The 18583-nt window shown below is 40.1% G+C and overlaps 1 protein-coding gene across 1 annotated transcript in view; it reads right to left on the reverse strand.

The window, feature by feature from the left end:
* Window positions 1-18583, reverse strand: part of Ubr1 (ubiquitin protein ligase E3 component n-recognin 1) — a 129305-nt gene that overhangs the window by 85968 nt on the left and 24754 nt on the right. Inside the window, exons 4-6 of the mRNA XM_041678812.1 lie at window positions 17537-17647; window positions 6153-6283; window positions 1161-1299 (exon numbers count right to left, since the gene is read on the reverse strand). Of these exons, the coding sequence (XP_041534746.1) occupies window positions 1161-1299; window positions 6153-6283; window positions 17537-17647 (381 nt within the window). The remainder of the gene's footprint in view (window positions 1-1160; window positions 1300-6152; window positions 6284-17536; window positions 17648-18583) is intronic.

Consider the following 18583-nt stretch of genomic DNA (forward strand, 5'->3'; position numbering starts at 1 on the left):
GGGATGGTAACACAATCAGCAAGTAACACACCTAAAGAACGGCCAAGTAGGAATCATTTGTTGTCTACAAGTTTTAAGATGCTAGAATAAAATCAAGGTATGATGTCATTAAACTCCAACAACCAGGAGGAAGGAAGACCTCAAATTGAAAGGACATCCTGAGCTACATAATGAGACTCAAAAAGGGCTAAACCAGGTAGACATGGTGTTACACTCCTTTAATTTCAGCACTTGGGAGGCAGAGGCAAGTAGATGTCTATGATTTTTTAGGCTAACTTGATCTTTATAGTGAGGTATAGTATAGCCAGAGCTACACAGTGAAACCCTGTCTCAAAAAGAAAATAAAGGCACAGGTGTGTGTGTGTGTGTGTGTGTGTGTGTGTGTGTGTGTGTGTGTGTTTAAACCAGTAAGGCTGCCACATTCCTCTTACTCCCAGAACTCAGGAAATGAAAGCAGGAGGATCAGGAGTTCAAGATTGTTTTCAGCTACACATCAAGCTTAAGGTCGGCTGGGCTACAAGCAACTCTGTCTCAAAACAAAACACCTCCCAGGACAAAGAATGTAGTTCAATGAAAGAACGTTTATCAGGCTAGCATAGGGGATGACAGATCCTATGGCCAGACAGAAATTTTTTTTAATTTAAAAAACTTTGACAATTTCATGTATATAATGAATTTGCGTCACTTCAATACCCGTTATCTTCTCTCACCCCCCTCCCTCTCGTACTAAAACCCTTCTTCCAAACAAATCCTTCCTACTTTTGTGTCTTTCTATTTGGTAACTCACTGGAGTTTAATTATAGCTGCTTGAATGATGGAGGATAGGGAGTTATTTACTGGACTATGGACAACTTACTAGTGACAATATCACTGGAAAAAATGATAGCCCTTCCCTCAGCAACCATTAACTGGCAATAGTCCTCAGGGAGGAATGAGGCTCACACTCTCCTCCCCTATCCATGATGCTACATTGAAAGACCTAATCCTGTTCAGGTAATCAGTTCCTGTGAGTTCAGGACGGTAACAGTTAATTCATGCCCAGAAGTCAGCTACCAATTTTAAGTCTATAATAAACCAACCACCTTTTAAAAAAGCAGTTAGCACCTGAATTCCAGAAATGGATGTAAGACAGCAACATAATTCACGTGGTGATCACGAACCTCTTTGTCTATGGCAGTGGTGTGCAACTGTGCCTCTGCGAGCTCACAGTCAAGAGCTCTTTGTAGACTGTATATCACATGATCGTATGAATGGTGCTCATCGTTGAAAAGGACACAATAGTATCTTTCATTTTTCTCCCTATTAGAAAAAAACATATATTCAGACAGTAAAGCAAACAAAATGCCCTGTATTCTAAAGCAGCACCATGCGATTTCCTATCTATAGGGAAATAACATGAATATTGATACATGATATGATTTTAAATAGTACAGTGCTATGGAATTAAAAAAGAATCCCAGCAAGAAATGCTGGTACACAGGTACTTGAAAGGCTGAGGCAAAAAAACTAGTTGTGTCCACAAGCTTGAGACACGGCTAGATAACACTCTGTGATGCCTTGTCTCCAAAACTGAAACAAAATCACTAAGTATTACTTCCTCAGTGTTTTTCTTTTCTCCAACTTTCTGAAGTCTCATCTTATCGGCAGTTGGTCCTAAATACCACTCTAAACTTTTGCTTGACTCACACACTGACAAAAGGAGAAACGTATTCAGCTTGGAGTCTTTAAGTAGGCAATGATAGATAACCAGATTTTATTTTTGTATTCATTTTCTATTTAAGTGATACTAGACCTGATGCTCTGGGCTGGAGAAATGGCTCAGCAGTTAAGAACAAATACTGCTCTTGTAGAGGACCCGAGTTTGTTGGGAGCTGCAGATCCCTGGTCCCTCGACTTTCTTTGCTTCCTTTAGACCCTTTGCCTACTGGAGTGAACTGAGCAAAACACCTGTGCCTGCATCTGCTCTGAGCATGAGACCTTGTTGGCAGGCTGATGAAGTCTGCGAGCTGAAAGATCCCGAGAGCTGGGCGTGGCTAAGGATCCATATAAGCTGCCCCTGAGCACAATAAAGTGGGCTTTGGCATTCTTGTATCAAGGATGACCCGTGTCCATGTCTCTCTCTCTCTGTCTCTCTGTGTGTTTTTAAGTCTCTCAGCCCAGTTCCCAGGTAGCATACCATCTTGTAGTAACATGGGCACTATCTATAGGGAAGTAACATTTGGTTTTCTACATGAGTTCAGTTCCCAGCATCTCCTATAAAATCCTCTGGCTTCTGTGGGCACACACATGGTGCACTCACACAGGCAGACATCTAAATAAAAAGCCAATCTTAAGAGATACTGGCATTATAGTTTCATGAGGGAAAGGTGGATTGGCTGGCTTGTTTTTTCCAGTGTGTAAAATGTAAGCACCCCCACTTTGACTCTGGGATCTCAGACAGGCCTCTGACTTCAGATTTGCGACAGAACAGTGCCTATTCTAACTCTAGGAAGAGAATAATGTCTAACATTCCAGAGTTTTGTGAGAATCTCATGCAATCTGTAAAAACGGTGGCTATCGATTATATATCATCAACTTTAAATCTTCTATAATATGGCTTTCAAAAATCCTATTGACCCTCTAAGGGGAAGATTCTTTCACTGCCCTTACAGTTTGGAAGCAGAATTTCAGGTGGGCTAGAGGGGTGCACATGGTCACAACACAAATAAGCAGTGAGGGGCTAGAAGGCCAATCTGTGTTTCTCACCCATAGATGACAATCAAGCACAGCTGTTGTGTTAGGAAGTGCTTATATTATATTTACTGATACAAAATTTCTTAAGAGGTTTCAGTTGCCATTATCATTTATTTGAAATTCAAGATAAAACTTTTCAATACTTTTATTTCCTCAAGAAGTTTATGGCCGGGCCATGGTGATGCACGCCTTTAATCCCAGCACTCGGGAGGCAGAGGCAGGCGGATCTTTGTGAGTCCAAGGCCAGCCTGGTCTACAAGAGCTAGTTCCAGGACAGGCTCCAAAGCTACAGAGAAACCCTGTCTCGAAACCCCGCCCACCCACCCCCCCCCCCCCCAAAAAAGAAGAAGAAGTTTATGGACCAATACTGACATACTGACTTTAAAAAAAAAAAAAAAGCACATTTATGTCACTAAAATTATTAATTTTCTTCTTTTTTTCCTTTTTTTTCCTTTTTTTTTTTTTTTTTTTTTTGGTTTTTTAAGACAGGGTTTCTCTGTGGCTTTGGAGCCTGTCCTGAAACTAGCTCTTGTAGACCAGGCTGGCCTTGAACTCACAGAGATCCACCTGTCTCTGCCTCCCAAGTAAGGGAATTAAAGGTGTGCACAACCATTATTCGACGTAAAATTCTTTTTTGTCACTAAAATTCCTAATTATTTATCTCTTCTTATATAATTAACTCCCTGAAAACAATCTCTCCTCACAAAATTTGTACATGGATTTGTGCTGTGGTTCTGTAAATCTTTAAATACTATATAAGTAGAAATAGTCCCACAAGGCCTGAACTACATTTTCATATTCAGAATTCCCTTTTTATTGTTTTGTGCTAAGGTCTCACCATGTAACTCTGCCCGGCCTAGACCTTGCTATGTAGAGCAGGCTGGCCTTGAATTCAGATATCCATCTGCCTCTGCCTCCTCCTTTTTCTATTAAGTTAAAAGCAACTATGGCAATGCAAATTAGAATTGCTGTTAGATAGAAGTTGCTGAGTTTTTTTTTTTTAAATCTAAATACAAGTTAAATCTTGACGCAATAATCCTAGCATACTATTTCCAAAGCATAAGGGAAAAAGCTATTGTAACATCTCTCATTAAACTTGTCTTGATCAGGGATGAGCTAAATATCCAGGCTAAATGAAGATTATTCTGAGGTTCTGCTGTTCACAAACATCTTTGAGAAGCCAGACCTTGATCCAGGCCAAAATCAAAATAGGGCAACTTACTTACGCACCAGCATTAGCAGGTGTAAATAGGACAAACCTTATAAATACAACAAGCCCTGAAAATGTTGGCTTTTTTCTTCTTATAGATTTAAAATTACTTTTCTTTGGCTTAACTCCTGCATAGTATCTAAGTATTTCAAGTAAAAATACTTTGAAAATATTCCCAAGAGAGACAATCTCTGTACATATTTCTTTTTTTAATATTTATTTATTTATTATGTATACAATATTCTGTCTGTGTGTATACCTACAGGCCAGAAGAGGGCACCAGACCCCATTACAGATGATTGTGAGCTACCATGTGGTTGCTGGGAATTGAACTCAGGACTTTTGGAAGAGCAGGCAATGCTCTTAACTGCTGAGCCATCTCTCCAGCCCCTCTGTACATTTTTCAAGATGATAATAAATTTAGATGACTCCATGCTGAGGAGCCCACACCCACTCTTATCTTGGCATCAAAATGACTGAGATACCACCTTACACCAGTCAGAATGGTTAAGATCAAAAACACTAATAATAGCTTATGTTGCAGAGGATGCAGAGTAAGGGGAACACTCCTCCATTGCTGATGGGAATGCAAACTTGTACAACCACTCTGGAAATCAGTATGACACTTTCTCTGAAAACTGGGAATCAACCTATCTCAGGAGCCAAAAATATCACTCTTGGGCATATATCCAAAGGATGCACACTCATACTACAAAGACATTTGTTCAGCTATGTTCATAGCAGCATTATTTGTAATAGCCAGAACCTGGAAACAACCTAGATGCCCCTCAGCCAAAGAACAGATAAAGAAAATGTGGTACATGTATATAATGGAATACTATACAGCGGTAAAAAAAACAACAACAATGACATCTTGAAATTTGCATGCAAATGGATGGAACTAAAAAAAAAAATCCTGAGTGAGATAACCCAGAAAGAGAAACATAGTATGTACTCACTCATAAGTGGATACTAGCTGTAAAGCAAAGGATAACAAGCCTATAGTCCACAACCCAAGAGAAGCTAAGTAACAAGGTGAACCCTTAGAGAAACATACATAGATCCCCCTGGGAAGGGGAAATAGATAAGATCTCCTGACAAAATTGGGACCATACAAGTAGGGGGAGAAGGGAGAGTGGAAGGGGAGGAGGAGGGGAGAAGGGGTGAGAACTTGAGGAAACTGGATAGTAGTGATGGAGGAAGGACAGAGATGGAGAGCGAGAAAAGAGATATTTTGATTGAGGGAGCCATTGTGGGGCTAGCAAGAAACATGGCACTAGAAAATTTCCCAGAAATCCATACAAGGATGACCCCAGCTAAGACCCTAAGCAATAGTGGAAAGGGTGCCTGAACTGGCCTTGCCCTGTAGTCAGACTGATGAATATGTCTTAAATGTCACCATAGAAACTTCATCCAGCAACTAAAGGAAAACAGAGGCCGAGACCCACAGCAGAGCACTAAGCTGAGCTCTCAAAGTCCAGTTGAAGGGTGGGAGGAGTTAGAGTATGAGCAAAGAGGTCCAGACCATGATGGCTACACCCACTGAAACAGTCTACCTGAGCTAATGGGAGCTCAACAACTCTGGCCAGACAGGGAAGGAACCAGCATAGGACCAAACTAGTCCCTCTGAATGTGGGTGAAAGCTGTAGGCTGGGGTAGATTGTGGGGCCACTGGCAGTGGCACCAGGATTTATCCCTATTGCTTGTACTGGCTTTTTAGAACCCATTCTCTTTGGATGGATAACTTGCTCAGCCTAGAAACAGCGGGGAGGGCCTTGGTCCTTCCTCAAAGCCTTACCAGCTCATGGGGAGGTAAGATGGGGGAGTGGGTGGGGTGGGTAGGAAGGTAGAGGGAATGAGAGGATGGGAGGAAATGGGAACTGAGATTGGTATGTAAAATGAAAAAAGATTGTTTTCTTTTTTAAAAAAATAAAATAAAGTGAAAAAAAGAAAAAAACTATTCTAAAAAATAGTTGTGCTTATATCTATTCCAAAATAATAATAAATTCTAACATAAAGGAGAAAGGGAGGGAGGGAGGGAAGAGGGGAAGAAGAAAGGGAAGCGAGGGCGGGCGGGAGGAAGGGGGTCTTCTTAGGAGATGACTCAACAGTGTGCACTTGCCTTGTATGTACAAGCCCTAGTACAGGAAGGAAGGGCCACAGACACAGATAGCCACCACTAAAGCCTGTGGCTTCCGACAGCTCCCACCTTATCTGTAGTTCAGGAGGCAGTTCCTTTTCTTCTTCCCATATAGTCATTTCTACAAAGTATTTTATCACTGAAGGGAATATTTTCCTGGCTTGAGCAATCACCTCTTCATTCAATGGGCAATTCAAGGTCTGTGAGGAAACAAAATAAAATATACTGAGATTGTGTCCAAATAAATGGATAAGGAAGATAATGTTAAGTATTTAAAATAATCATTCAGTGAGTTCATTACAATACCCGCTAGGAATCAATTCAAGTTGAGTTCATAGGCTCTTGGTAGAGTTACAAATGACAGAAGGAAACACACAGACTGTTGAGTACCTTTTATCAATACTTTCCCCTGTGAATACTCTTCATTGTCTTTATGAATAGCTTCATTATAATAATACTATGCAACAACTGTCTATTCTTTTTTTTTAATATTTATTTATTTATTATGTACACAATATTCTGTCTGTGTATGTCTGCAGGCCAGAAGAGAGCACCAGACCTCATTACAGGTGGTTGTGAGCCACCATGTGGTTGCTGGGAATTGAACTCAGGACCTTTGGAAGAGCAGGCAATGCTCTTAACCGCTGAGCCATCTCTCCAGCCCATATTCTTTATAATTTATAAGAACTGTTCTTGAGCCAGGCAGTGGTGGCGCACGCCTTTAATCTCAGCACTCGGGAGGCAGAGACAGGTAGTTCGCTGTAAGTTTGAGGCCAGCCTGGTCTACAAGAGCTAGTTCCAGGACAGACAGAGCTACACAGAGAAACCCTGTCTCAAAAAACCAAAACCAAAACAAACAAAACTATTCTTATGGGCTGGGGAAATGGCTCAGCGGTTAAAGGCTAAGCTCATAACTAAAAATAAAAGAGTTTGGTTGCCAGTATCACAGCTGTCTCTCTAGACACATAAAAACAACTCTCATAGTAGCTTTGGAAGTAGTCACAGCAAGCAGTGATGACAAAGGATAAGAAATGGGGGGCCGGGTGGTGGTGGCGCACGCCTTTAATCCCAGCACTCGGGAGGCAGAGGCAGGCGGATCTCTGTGAGTTCGAGACCAGCCTGGTCTACAAGAGCTAGTTCCAGGACAGGCTCCAAAACCACAGAGAAACCCTGTCTCGAAAAACCAAAAAGGATAAGAAATGGGGCCGAGGTGAAGTTCAGTGGTAATCTTTTGCCTATTGTGAGCCAAGTTTGATCCTCAGCACCATAAAACAAGACAAGAAAAATGACAACTTAGCCAACCACAAAAGAACAATTTTTTTGTGATTTGCCCAGTATGTACAGTAGCACAACTGCAGAACAGAGAGTAGAAAGTCGATTGCTGAGGACTGGGAAAAGAGGGACTCAGTGTTTACTGGGTACAGAGATTTAGTATTGTAAGGGGGCAAAAAAAGCTTGAATTCTATTACATAACAGTGTGAATATAATTATATACAGCTAAAGCGTATTCTTAGTATGGTTAAGATGGATAATTGGCCAAACCACCGACCTACTCTCTTTTTTTAACACCTACTTTGTCTTCTCACCAATGCGCTATAATTTTAGTTTTAACCCCTTTTCAACATGTCACCTTTTCTGTCCAGATGTCTTTGTTAAAGAGGTAATGTCAACAGTACTGATATCAATATTAGAAGACAACATTCCCACTCACCTTTTCTCCCCTCAACATTTTCTTCCAACCATTCATACAAGTGTTCTTAGGTGAAGAGTTGAAAGAAAGAAACTCTTGCTTCCAGCATGCATCAGAAACTGAGTTCATGAACAATATCTGATGCTTATGAAGGAATGTTTCAAGAAAAGCATTTGCAACTTAGAAATAAACTCAACTGGAACAAAAGAACCAGAAGCTAATGAAAACAACCAACTACTAAAACAAGAAAATTAACAATTAACCAGAAATATGAAAGAAACTTCTTTTACATGCATAGCAAAGAGCCTCTCTTTAAAGGCTACACAACTAGCTACCAGTATTATTAGTCCAGCATGGGTAAGCTTGGTGATTCTCCATTAAGCTTGGCAAAATTCCATGTAGCTGGTAGAGTATGAATACTACATTCATCAAAGCAGAGAGAATTCAATACTGAATACATGATGTTTCAGGAGTTGATGTACTACTCAAAGCATCCTTCCCTCACCCCAGATAAACAGTTTCAGAATATTTATTTCTTTTTCAACCTAATTTTAAAGCCAAAATTTTCAAGGTCAGATTATTTGGGACCGGATTCAGTTTTTTTAAAAATAAAGCTACCTTTCTGGACATGGTGAGACACATCTTTAATCCTAGTACTTAGGAGGCAGAGTCAAGCTGATCTCTCTGAGTTCAAGGCCAGCCTAGTCTATACAGTGAGTTCCAGGCCAGGCAGGTCTATACAAGAGTGGCTCATAAACAAATAACAAATGAACAAGTAAATGAATAAATCTAGCACAATTATTTTCCCCTCCCCTCTTACCTACAAATTATATTTTTTCTATCATAATGAATTGAATATCTTCTGTTATATTTCCTAAAAGGTATTGTTTATATGGCCATTCATAAATATTTGTCAAATATATTAAACAGAAAAGCAGGCATTTTGTTGTAGCTTGTTTATTTCAGTGTACATGGTAGTAACCAGCTACAATCCCAGTGACTAGAAGGCCACGCTTGGAAGGATTTAAGTTTCAGGCCAGCCTGGACTAGACAAACTCTTTATCTCAAAGAACAGGAGCATACTAACAAACAAAACCTAGAGATCTTTGTAAAGTCTACTGTAGGTTCTCATTACTTTTTGGTTAATTTTCTTGAGGGTTTTTTTTCCCGCTTACAATCATAACTATTCCCCCTTATCCTTTGCAATATTTACATTTCTGAGCTTATCCTAGTTTTGATCTGATTGGGAGTTCTTCCAGAACAGGTTCAATAGCAGCAACAATGGATCTCTTGTCTCTTACTTCTGAAACACAGGTGCTCCAACATTAAATGTAATTTGTATGGCTTTTGATTTAAGGTCAATATCCCTGAAAGAAATTGAAAATGCTTTCCAAGAAAACTTTCTCCATATGTGCTAAGATACAAGCACCTTCACAGGAGAGTTCCAAGAAGGGGTTTCTTCAGCAATGTGAAAATGGTTGTGTTGCAGACCCAGGGAGACTAAGTAACAAGGAAGGTTCATGGGGGGGGAGAGGGGACACCCAGATCTCCCTGGGAAGGGGAAATAGAAGAGATTTTGTGAGTGGATTACGGGCAGGTGGGATGAGAACATAAGCAATCATGTAGTGGGGGAACGGAGGGGAGAGTGCTGAGGGGCACTGCTTGGGTGGAAATTTCAGGGTTAGCAATAGTAAAGTAGCCTGAACTGGCTGTCTCCTGTGACCGGATTGATGCCTGGCCCAACTGTCATCAAGAGGCATCATTCAGCAACTGATGGAGGCAGATGCAGAGATCCACAGCCAAACAATAGGTGAAGTTTGAGAACCCTGAGGAGAACAAAGGTGTGTAGGAACCAGAGGGGTCAAGAACACTATGAACTACAGAGAAACCCTGTGTGTGTGTGTGTGTGTGTGTGTGTGTGTGTGTGTGTGTGTGTAGGGGGTGGGGAGAAGAACACCTTGGGAAGGCTCATAATCAACTAACCTGAGCTCATAGGGGTTTGCAGAGACTGAACCAACAACCAGGAAGCCTGCATAGGACTGGCCTAGGTCCTCTGCATATTTGTTACAGTTGTGTAGCTTGGTCCTCTTTGGGAATCCTAACTCCAGGAACAGAGGCTGTCTCCTACTCTTTTACTGGCTTTTGGGCCCCTACTCCTAATACTGGCTTACCTTGCCCAGACTACAAGGGGAGATACTTAGTCTTACTGCAAATTAATGTGTCATGTTTTATTGATACTCAAAGAAGACTTGCCCTTTCCTGGATGGAGATGGAAGAGGAAGAGATGTGGGAGGGGAATAGTTGGGAGATTGGAAGGGGAGGAAGGGGTGAGGCTGCATCAGGGATGTAAAGTAAAGATGAATAATAAAAAACAAACAAACAAACAAAAAACCCAAAACCATGGATCCACCTAGGAAGGAGAAAAAGACAAGATCTCCAGAGTAAATTGGGAGCATGGGGGGGCAAGGGGGAAGGGGGAAGGGGAGAGGGGAGGAAAAAAGAAGAGTGGGGGAAAATACATAGCTCAATTAAAAACAAAGTATTAAAAAAAAACCTGTTGTGTTGTATCCTAACATGTATGAATTCACCTGTTAATGCTGTATTAGGATCTCAGCGTGAAACTGTTAATAAGACTGATCTAGAACACCTACATCTTGTTAGATCCGACATCAGTGTTTTCTGGCTTCCTAGAACAAATGTACAAAGCCTCCCTTCTTTTCTCCCATGCTCTGGAACAGTTTATAAACTTTTACTTCTTTAGTGTTAATCAATTTAGTGAATTAAAAAAAAAAATTACCAGTAAAAATTTTAAGCAGAAAAACAGAGCCTTTAAATACCCCTTAATTTAAACTTAATAGTGCAACATTTTTCCACATGTTTTATTTATTCTTGTTCAAATATTTTAAGGTAAAATACAGTCATCATGACTTCCATACTCCAGCACATTGTTTTTTAGGTTTTTTTACTTTTTGCTTTTTGAAACAGGGTTTTTCTGTGTACCCCTGGCTACCCTAGAACTCACTGTTTCTATTAGGCTATCCTTGAACTCAGAGATTCACCTGCCTCTACCATCCAAGTGCTGAGATCAAAGGCATATGCCACCATGCCTGATATAGTACTTTGATATGCATCTTTTTTTAATTAAACTTTATTCATTTATTTTACATACTGACCACAGTTTCTCCTCCTTCCTCTCCTCTAGTTGCCTCCCTCCACCCCCCTTCTACCTGCCCCTTCCACTCCTCCTCTTGTCTCCATTCAGAAAGGGGCACGCCACCCACAGGAGTCAACAAAACATGGTACATCAAGTTGAAGCAGGACCAAGTTCCTCCATCTACATCAAGGTTGGGTGAAGCAACCCAGCATGAGAAATGGGTTCCCAAAAGCTTGCTCAAGCACTTGGGACAGGTATTGATTCTACTGTCAGGAGCCCCACAAACAGATCAAGCTACACAACTATCACACACATGCAGAGGGCCTAGGTTGGTCCCAACAGTATGTAACTTTTAATAAGAAAGAATATCATAACACCATTATTTTATCTAAAAACATATATGATTAAATATTATCTAACAGAACTTATTCAATTTTCCTAATCATTCTTCCTCCCTTTTTAAAGGAATTTACTTTTTATTTTCTTTTTTAAAAGATTTATTAGCCAGGCGGTAGTAATGTACTTCTTTAATCCCAGGACTCCTGGAGTAGAGGCAGACAAATCTGAGTTCAAGGTTAGCCTGGTTTACAAAGCAAGTTCCAGGACAGCCAGGGCTAGAAAGAGAAACTCTGTCTCGAAAAGCCAGAAAAAAATTATTATTTATTTTTATGTGTAAGAATGTTTTGCCTGCACGTTTGTAGCACACATGTGCCCTTGGAGAACAGAAGAGGGTGCCAGATCCTCTGGAACCAGTCCCCTATTTAGTTAGTTAGTTGGTTTGTGTGTGCACGCGTGTGCGTGGGTGTGTTTCCATGCATCCGTCTACAGAGGACAGTCATGTCAGATCCTCTTGGAAATGCCTGCTGTGAGTGCTGGGAACTGAACTTCTGCAAGAGCAGTACATGATCTCAAGCACTGAGCCATCTCCCCAGCTCCATTCCTCTTAGCGTCTATAAATGTTTCTTGAGACCAAGATCCACAGACTGCACTGAGCGACTCTCAAGTGCTGGACATCCACATCTAACTTAATCTCCCATCCCAAGCGCTCCTCCCCCATCTTTTTTCTTCATGAAGACAACCAGTTTTTCTGCTAAAAGACAAAACAAACAAAACCAAACACCTATATTCTATATTTTTCCTGGTGTCGTTGTTTGTTGTTATAAACTAGAAGGTACAGTGAAGGTTTGGTGATGTCCAGATTAAGTATTTTAACTCGGACTTTCATAAGTGAGCTGCTAATAACAACTTTATTGTGACATAAGCAGTATCACTACAATTTACTCATTTAAGTGTACAATTTGAGCTGTACATGGTGGTTCGTGCTTAAGCTCAGCATGTGGGAGACTGAGCCAGGAGGGTGGCCATGAGCTCAGTGACAACACTATTTATGGAGTAAGACCCTATCTCACAAAAAAAAAAAAAGTAAACTGCCTACTAATCCTCATGTTTATACACATATGCTAGTGTTCTCTGTCCTCAAAGAAGAGCCTGATAGCTGTAGAAGAGTCTGATAGCTGTAGGGACAGTTAATGCAGAGGCTCAAAGTGCCAACAGGAAATGATAGGTGATGGAGTGCTAAGGCCTAATTGAGGCATTGGTTGGCACCCTCCAAGGCTCAGAGAACACACTGCTGAAAACTGGGGGAGCAGAAGGGTAAGAGCAAGAGAATAGGTGCTATGTGTAGTAGGAATAGGGGATGGTAAAAAGATGTCCCAGGACATGACACAGCCACTGCCTGCCTCATGCATTCTTAGCAGCTGTGGTTATATACACAAAACTTACACAAGATTGGGCTTAGTATTTTCTCATAGAGAGGGCACCTGAGGCCCCATCCTATCTTGACTGACAGCTGGCAGTTAATGGTTGCTGTGGGTGGGGGTATCATTTTATAGGGTATACCTGCTAAAAAGTAGCTCAGACTCTAGTAAATAATTTCCCTGCAGTCTGGCATGTTCCCTCAGTTGCAACATTCTCAATGAATTGAAACCTTTGCTCCTGGGTTTCAGGTGGTAAACAGACAACCATTAAATGGTACACGCCCGCAATCCCAACACTTGGTAGACTGAGGCAGGATGATCAGTAGAGTTAGGGGCTGGCTGGCCTAGGCTACTCAGCAAATTTCAGGCCAGCTTAGGCTATACTTACTGTTGGAGCTTGTATCAAACAAGGAAACAAATACAAACAAAACAGCAGACAAGGAAAGGCTTTCAGTACATTCACAGATATGTATAAACACAGTCAGTAACAGATTATTTTCTCTACACCTAACAGACAATTTTTTTTTGCGTCTCATCCCTCTAGCCCAAATACCTTGCTTATTCTGACTTCCTCTCCTATCCCCTTTCCCCTATTCCCTCTTCACTTCCTGACTTACTGATACCCTTAGCCCCCAAACCAAAAAAACAACTACATAGTGTGTTTCTCCAATCAGCACCTTAGTGCTGCTGTCTCAAAGCCATGCTGGGGTCTAAGGTGAAGCACAGGAACATTTCCTGCAGCTCATACTGGGACTGTTGTCAAGCCATCCTTCAGTCAGCTTTCCCCAAATGAACATAAAGACAAAGCACCAGGAGGGCTCCCATAAATCAAAACAAATCAAATCAACAAAACAGAGAGAAAAAGGAGAACCAAAACCAGAGGCCACTTAACTCCCAATACATGCACGAAGCACAACAAAAGATACAATAAGTACAGCATTACACTACACTTCCACAAACTCACGACTTTTTTTTTCTTATTGAGCTTATATTTTTCTCCACTCCGCTGCTACCTCTCCCCTCCCCTTTTACCCTCTCCTGTGGTCCCCATGCTCCCAATTTACTCAAGAGATCTTGTCTTTTCCTACGTCCCATGTAGTTTAGAACCATGTATGTCTCTTAGGGTCCTCATTGCTGTCTAGGTTCTCTGGGATTGTAGACTGTAGGCTGATTTTATTTTGCTTTATGTCTAAAAGCCACTTATGAGTGACTACATTTGATAATTGTCTTTCTGGGTCTAGGTTACATTACTCAAAATGATGTTTTCTAGCTCCATCCATTTGCCCGCAAATTTTAAGATGTCATTTTTTTTCTGCTCTGCAGTACTCTATTGTGTAAATGTACCACATTTTCCTTATCCATTCTTCCTTTGAGGGTCATTTAATTTAGGTTGTTTCCAGGTTCTGGCTATGACAAACAATGCTGCTATAAACATAGTCGAGCACTTGTCCTTGTGGTACGATTGAGCATCCTTTGGATATATACCCAAAAGTGGTATTGCTGGATCTTGAGGTAGGTTGTTTCTTAATTTTCTGAGAAATCACCACACTGACATCCAAAGGGGCTGTACCAGCTTACACTTCCACCAGCAATGCAGGAGTGTTCCCTTTACCCCACATCCTCTCCAGCATAAGCTGTTATCAGTGTTTTTGATCTTGGCCATTCTTACAGAACTCACAACTTTTAAATACCAGAACAAAGGTAATGAGATAGCTAAAATGCTTAAGAGAGTTCAAAGATTATTTCTTTAAAAAGGATCAGCGACCATATAGAGGACTTCCATAAATGGTCAAGAAATCAATTAGGATCCACACAAGAAAGATACAAACAGATGAAAGTATCAGTAATTTTGAGACAAAGAAAACAAAAGAAACAAACAAAGAAAAACCATAGCAGATCAAGACCAAGGATTAAGGACAAACTTCAGAGATAAAGCCCAGGTCAAAACAGTAACACATACAGGTATACATAAAGGAAAAATAAATTATGCAGATAACCAAAACTTGTAAGCAATCTCAGATACATTTAAGAGACCTAACCTATATATTCATAGCCTAGCAGGAGTTATGGCAAATTACATAAAGAAGCTTAGACAATCTACTTTTAAAAATTATAATCAAGAATTTCTTAAATATGTCCAGAGGAGAACCTCTCCATGGCATATATCTAAATTTAAATGAAACAGAGAATACTAACATCTGTAAAAGAAAACACCAACTCACATTCAGAGGCAGAAAGATGAGAACGACATTAACCTTTCCCCAGCAACACTCAAAGCCAGAAAATGAGATGTAATATAGTGCGAGCCCTGAAACGGTCAAACCACACTGCTATCCCCTGGAAAGTTACCAAGTAAAGGTGACACAGACAGAGTGTTCAAGATGAGTACATGTGAAGGCAATTCATGGCAACGAGATCAGCACTTCAGAAAGCACTTCACCAGCGAAGAGAGTCAGCTTTATCCGCAAGAACACAAGAAAGCATACATGGCACAAGAAGACAGAGAAATGTGAAGGACCAGTCGTATCCCACATGGCAAGTCAACAAACCTCTGACAACTATCAGGAGAGCAGAAATGAACTCCCAATGACTAGAAGCCAACAAAGCCATCAGTAATAGTAAATCTTGAACAATAACCTCAATAATAACCTTGAATACAAATTCCCTTGACCTTTCAATTTAAAACTAAAATTGAATTAAAAAACAAGATCCAACTATCTGCTATCACCAAGAAATTCACATAATTGGCAAAGACATCCAAAAACTGGGAGTCAAAGGTCAGAAACCAACCTTCCCTTTCAGAGGGAAGCTGAAAAAAAGCTGGCATAGCAATTCCTCAAGACTCAAACCAAAGGGAATTAGAAGAGATGAAAGGAATCACCACATAGTAATAAAAGGAACAATCAAGAGGATATAGCTATTGTAGGTATCTATGCACTAAGTCTGGGGGCCACCAATTTCATAAAACAAATGTTAAAAGGCTGAACAGGCCACACAGGTCCATCCACAATAAGTGGAAGACTTCAATACCCAACTCTAATACCTAGGGAGATATTCAAACAAAAGTCAGCAAAGAGCATCATCTGGCCCTCAGATGTGTTCACTGCTTATATGGAGATCCAGAATAGTTGAAAGGGCATAAAAAGTATATAATCCTTGAAATTTTCAAGGATTTATCTATGAAACCTTGTGAGCATGGTGTTTGGAGGGAAATGCTACATGGTGGCAATTCAAGTATTTCAATGGTTACCTACCAAGTAGTCCCTTGGCTTTTGAATGGTACCTTGCACTGTCTAATAAAACAATTCATTTTTATAGCTGAGTGCAGTGTTCCCAGTACTTGGGAGGCAGAGGCAGGAGATCTCTGTGAGTTTGAGGCCAGCCTAGTCTACATAGCAAGTTCCAGGACAACCAGGATTATGTAATGAGACCCTGCCTCAAAAGAACAAAACCAACAATTGACTTTTAGGCATATTACCTGAGAATCCTTCAGCAGTCTTTTGTGGGTCCCATACTTCACCTGTCTCTGTGGTCCTTTAGCTCTCTCCCACCTCCTATCTAAGTGTCTATATCCAGACTTGCTCAATTTTTCCTTGACTAAACTGTATTCATCCACTGGCTGGGCAGTGGTGGTACACGCTTTTAATCCCAGCACTCGGGAGGCAGAGGCAGGTGGATCTCTATGAGTTCCCGACAGCCTGGTCTACAGAGTGAGTTCCAGGAGGGGCTGTGGAACTACACAGAGAAACCCTGTCTCGAAAAACCAAAAAAAAAAAAAAAGTATCCACTGAGTCATTTTGTCTTTTATCTTTCACTTTAAGAAAAGCAATTACTGCTGGGCGGTGGTGGCGCACGCCTTTAATCCCAGCACTTGGGAGGCAGAGGCAGGCGGATCTCTGTGAGTTCGAGACCAGCCTGGTCTACAAGAGCTAGTTCCAGGACAGGCTCCAAAACCACAGAGAAACCCTGTCTCGAAAAAAAAAAAAAAAAAAAAAAAAAAAACCAAAAAAAAAAAAAGAAAAGCAATTACTGAATTCATGTGCTCACTTTGTTTTCATATTCATTATATTCTGTTCTTATCTATTAACAATTTCATTTTGTTCTTTTTTTTTTTTTAAAGATTTATTTTATTGTGTATACAACATTCTGCCTCCATGTATGTCCATTCGCCAGACGAGGGCACCAGATCTCATTACAGATGATTGTGAGCAACCATGTGGTTGCTGGGAATTGAACTCACGACCTCTGGAAGAGCAGCCAGTGCTCTTAACTACTGAGCTATCTCTCCAGCACCCTCATTTTGTTCTTTTGGGGCTGTACATTATCCTTATTGTTCACATTGACTAACAAAAAGTATTTTGAGGGCTGGAGAGATGGCTCAGTGGTTAAGAACTCCCAGCACCCACATGGTGGCTCACACCCATCTGTAATGAGATCTGGTGCCCTCTTCTGGCCTGCAGGCATACATGCAGAAGAACACTGTATACATAATAAATAAATAAGTAAATAAATAAATAAATCTTTGCGGGGGAGGCCTAAAAATCAAGTTAAATTTGGTTTTGATGTGCTGCTCGACGATACACAAGATGATGCATATTTAAAACTCATTCCGTATTTGAGAAATAAAATCACATACTATATACAAAAAAAGTATTTTGAATTCATTTTGGGCATGTGTGCATTCATTCCCTCTGGAGAAAATTTTATTTAGAGTAGAAAACAAAATGTTTTTATAATTAACTTTTAGAACAAAAATATTGGATTCTAAATGGAATTCATCTTAACTCATATATTTATAACATTTATTCTAATCAAATTTCAGAAAATTTCAAATGGCAATTAAGCTTCTTACCTCTTTTGTAGTGCCTGCTCTTCCAGGTTCATGATCTATACAGAAGGGGCCGGTTTTCCAGGCTTCTGTGTCTCCACAGTCACAGAACCCTCCTCCAGTAGAAGTATGCATCTAAAAAACGAAAAATGAGTTGCCAAACTTTCTTATAAAGCAATGAAAAGTAAGAAGTTTGATTCAAATAATAAATATCCACCAACACGCCAATCTTAATTGTATTTGATATAAAAGAATCAGGATAGAACAAAAATCATTTTAGTTACCAAAGAAACACCAACTACCTGAATATTTCAACATAACAAAAATGGACTTTCTGAATGTAGAAGTTTTTGAAATCTGACTTCACACTTTAAAAATAATAGCTTTTTGATTAAGTGTGAATTAATGGAGAATGAAAAGTAAAAGAAAAAAATCTTTATAATCTAAAATGCTTGAGTATGAATTTTCTTTTTTTATTACATAATTTTTTGGGTTTTTTTTGGTTTTTTTTTTTTTTTTTTTTTTTGGTCTTTTGAGACAGGGTTTCTCTGTGTAACTTTGGAGCTTGTCCTGGAACTTGCTCTGTAGACCAGGCTGGCCTTGAACTCACATAGATCCACCCGTCTCTGCCTCCTGCCTGTGAGTTCGAGACCAGCCTGGTCTACAGAGCTAGTTCCAGGACAGGCTCCAAAGCCACAGAGAAACCCTGTCTCGAAAAACCAAAAAAAAAAAAAAAAAAAAAAAAAAAACAAACAAAACAAAACCAAATAAGACATATATATGAAATTTTGTAAGATTTGATAAAGATATCAAAATATGTGAATTTGAAAAAAATAAATGTGTATTTTATATAAAAGCAAATATAAGTAGAATAGGTAGTATCACAAAAACAAAGCACAAAATCTAGGAACAAAATTTAGCAAATTTGCCAGGCATGTGGTTGTATACCTTTAATCTCAGCTATCAGGAGGCAGGCGGGTCTCTGAATTTGAGGCCACAGTGGTTTCCATAGTAAGTTCCAGGTCAACCAAGAATATACAGTGAGACCATGTCTCAAAAATAAATAAAGTC

Source organism: Microtus oregoni, unplaced genomic scaffold (assembly GCF_018167655.1).
Source record: "Microtus oregoni isolate MIOR12 unplaced genomic scaffold, Mior012 000031F_ref0000149, whole genome shotgun sequence".
NCBI lineage: Eukaryota > Metazoa > Chordata > Mammalia > Rodentia > Cricetidae > Microtus > Microtus oregoni.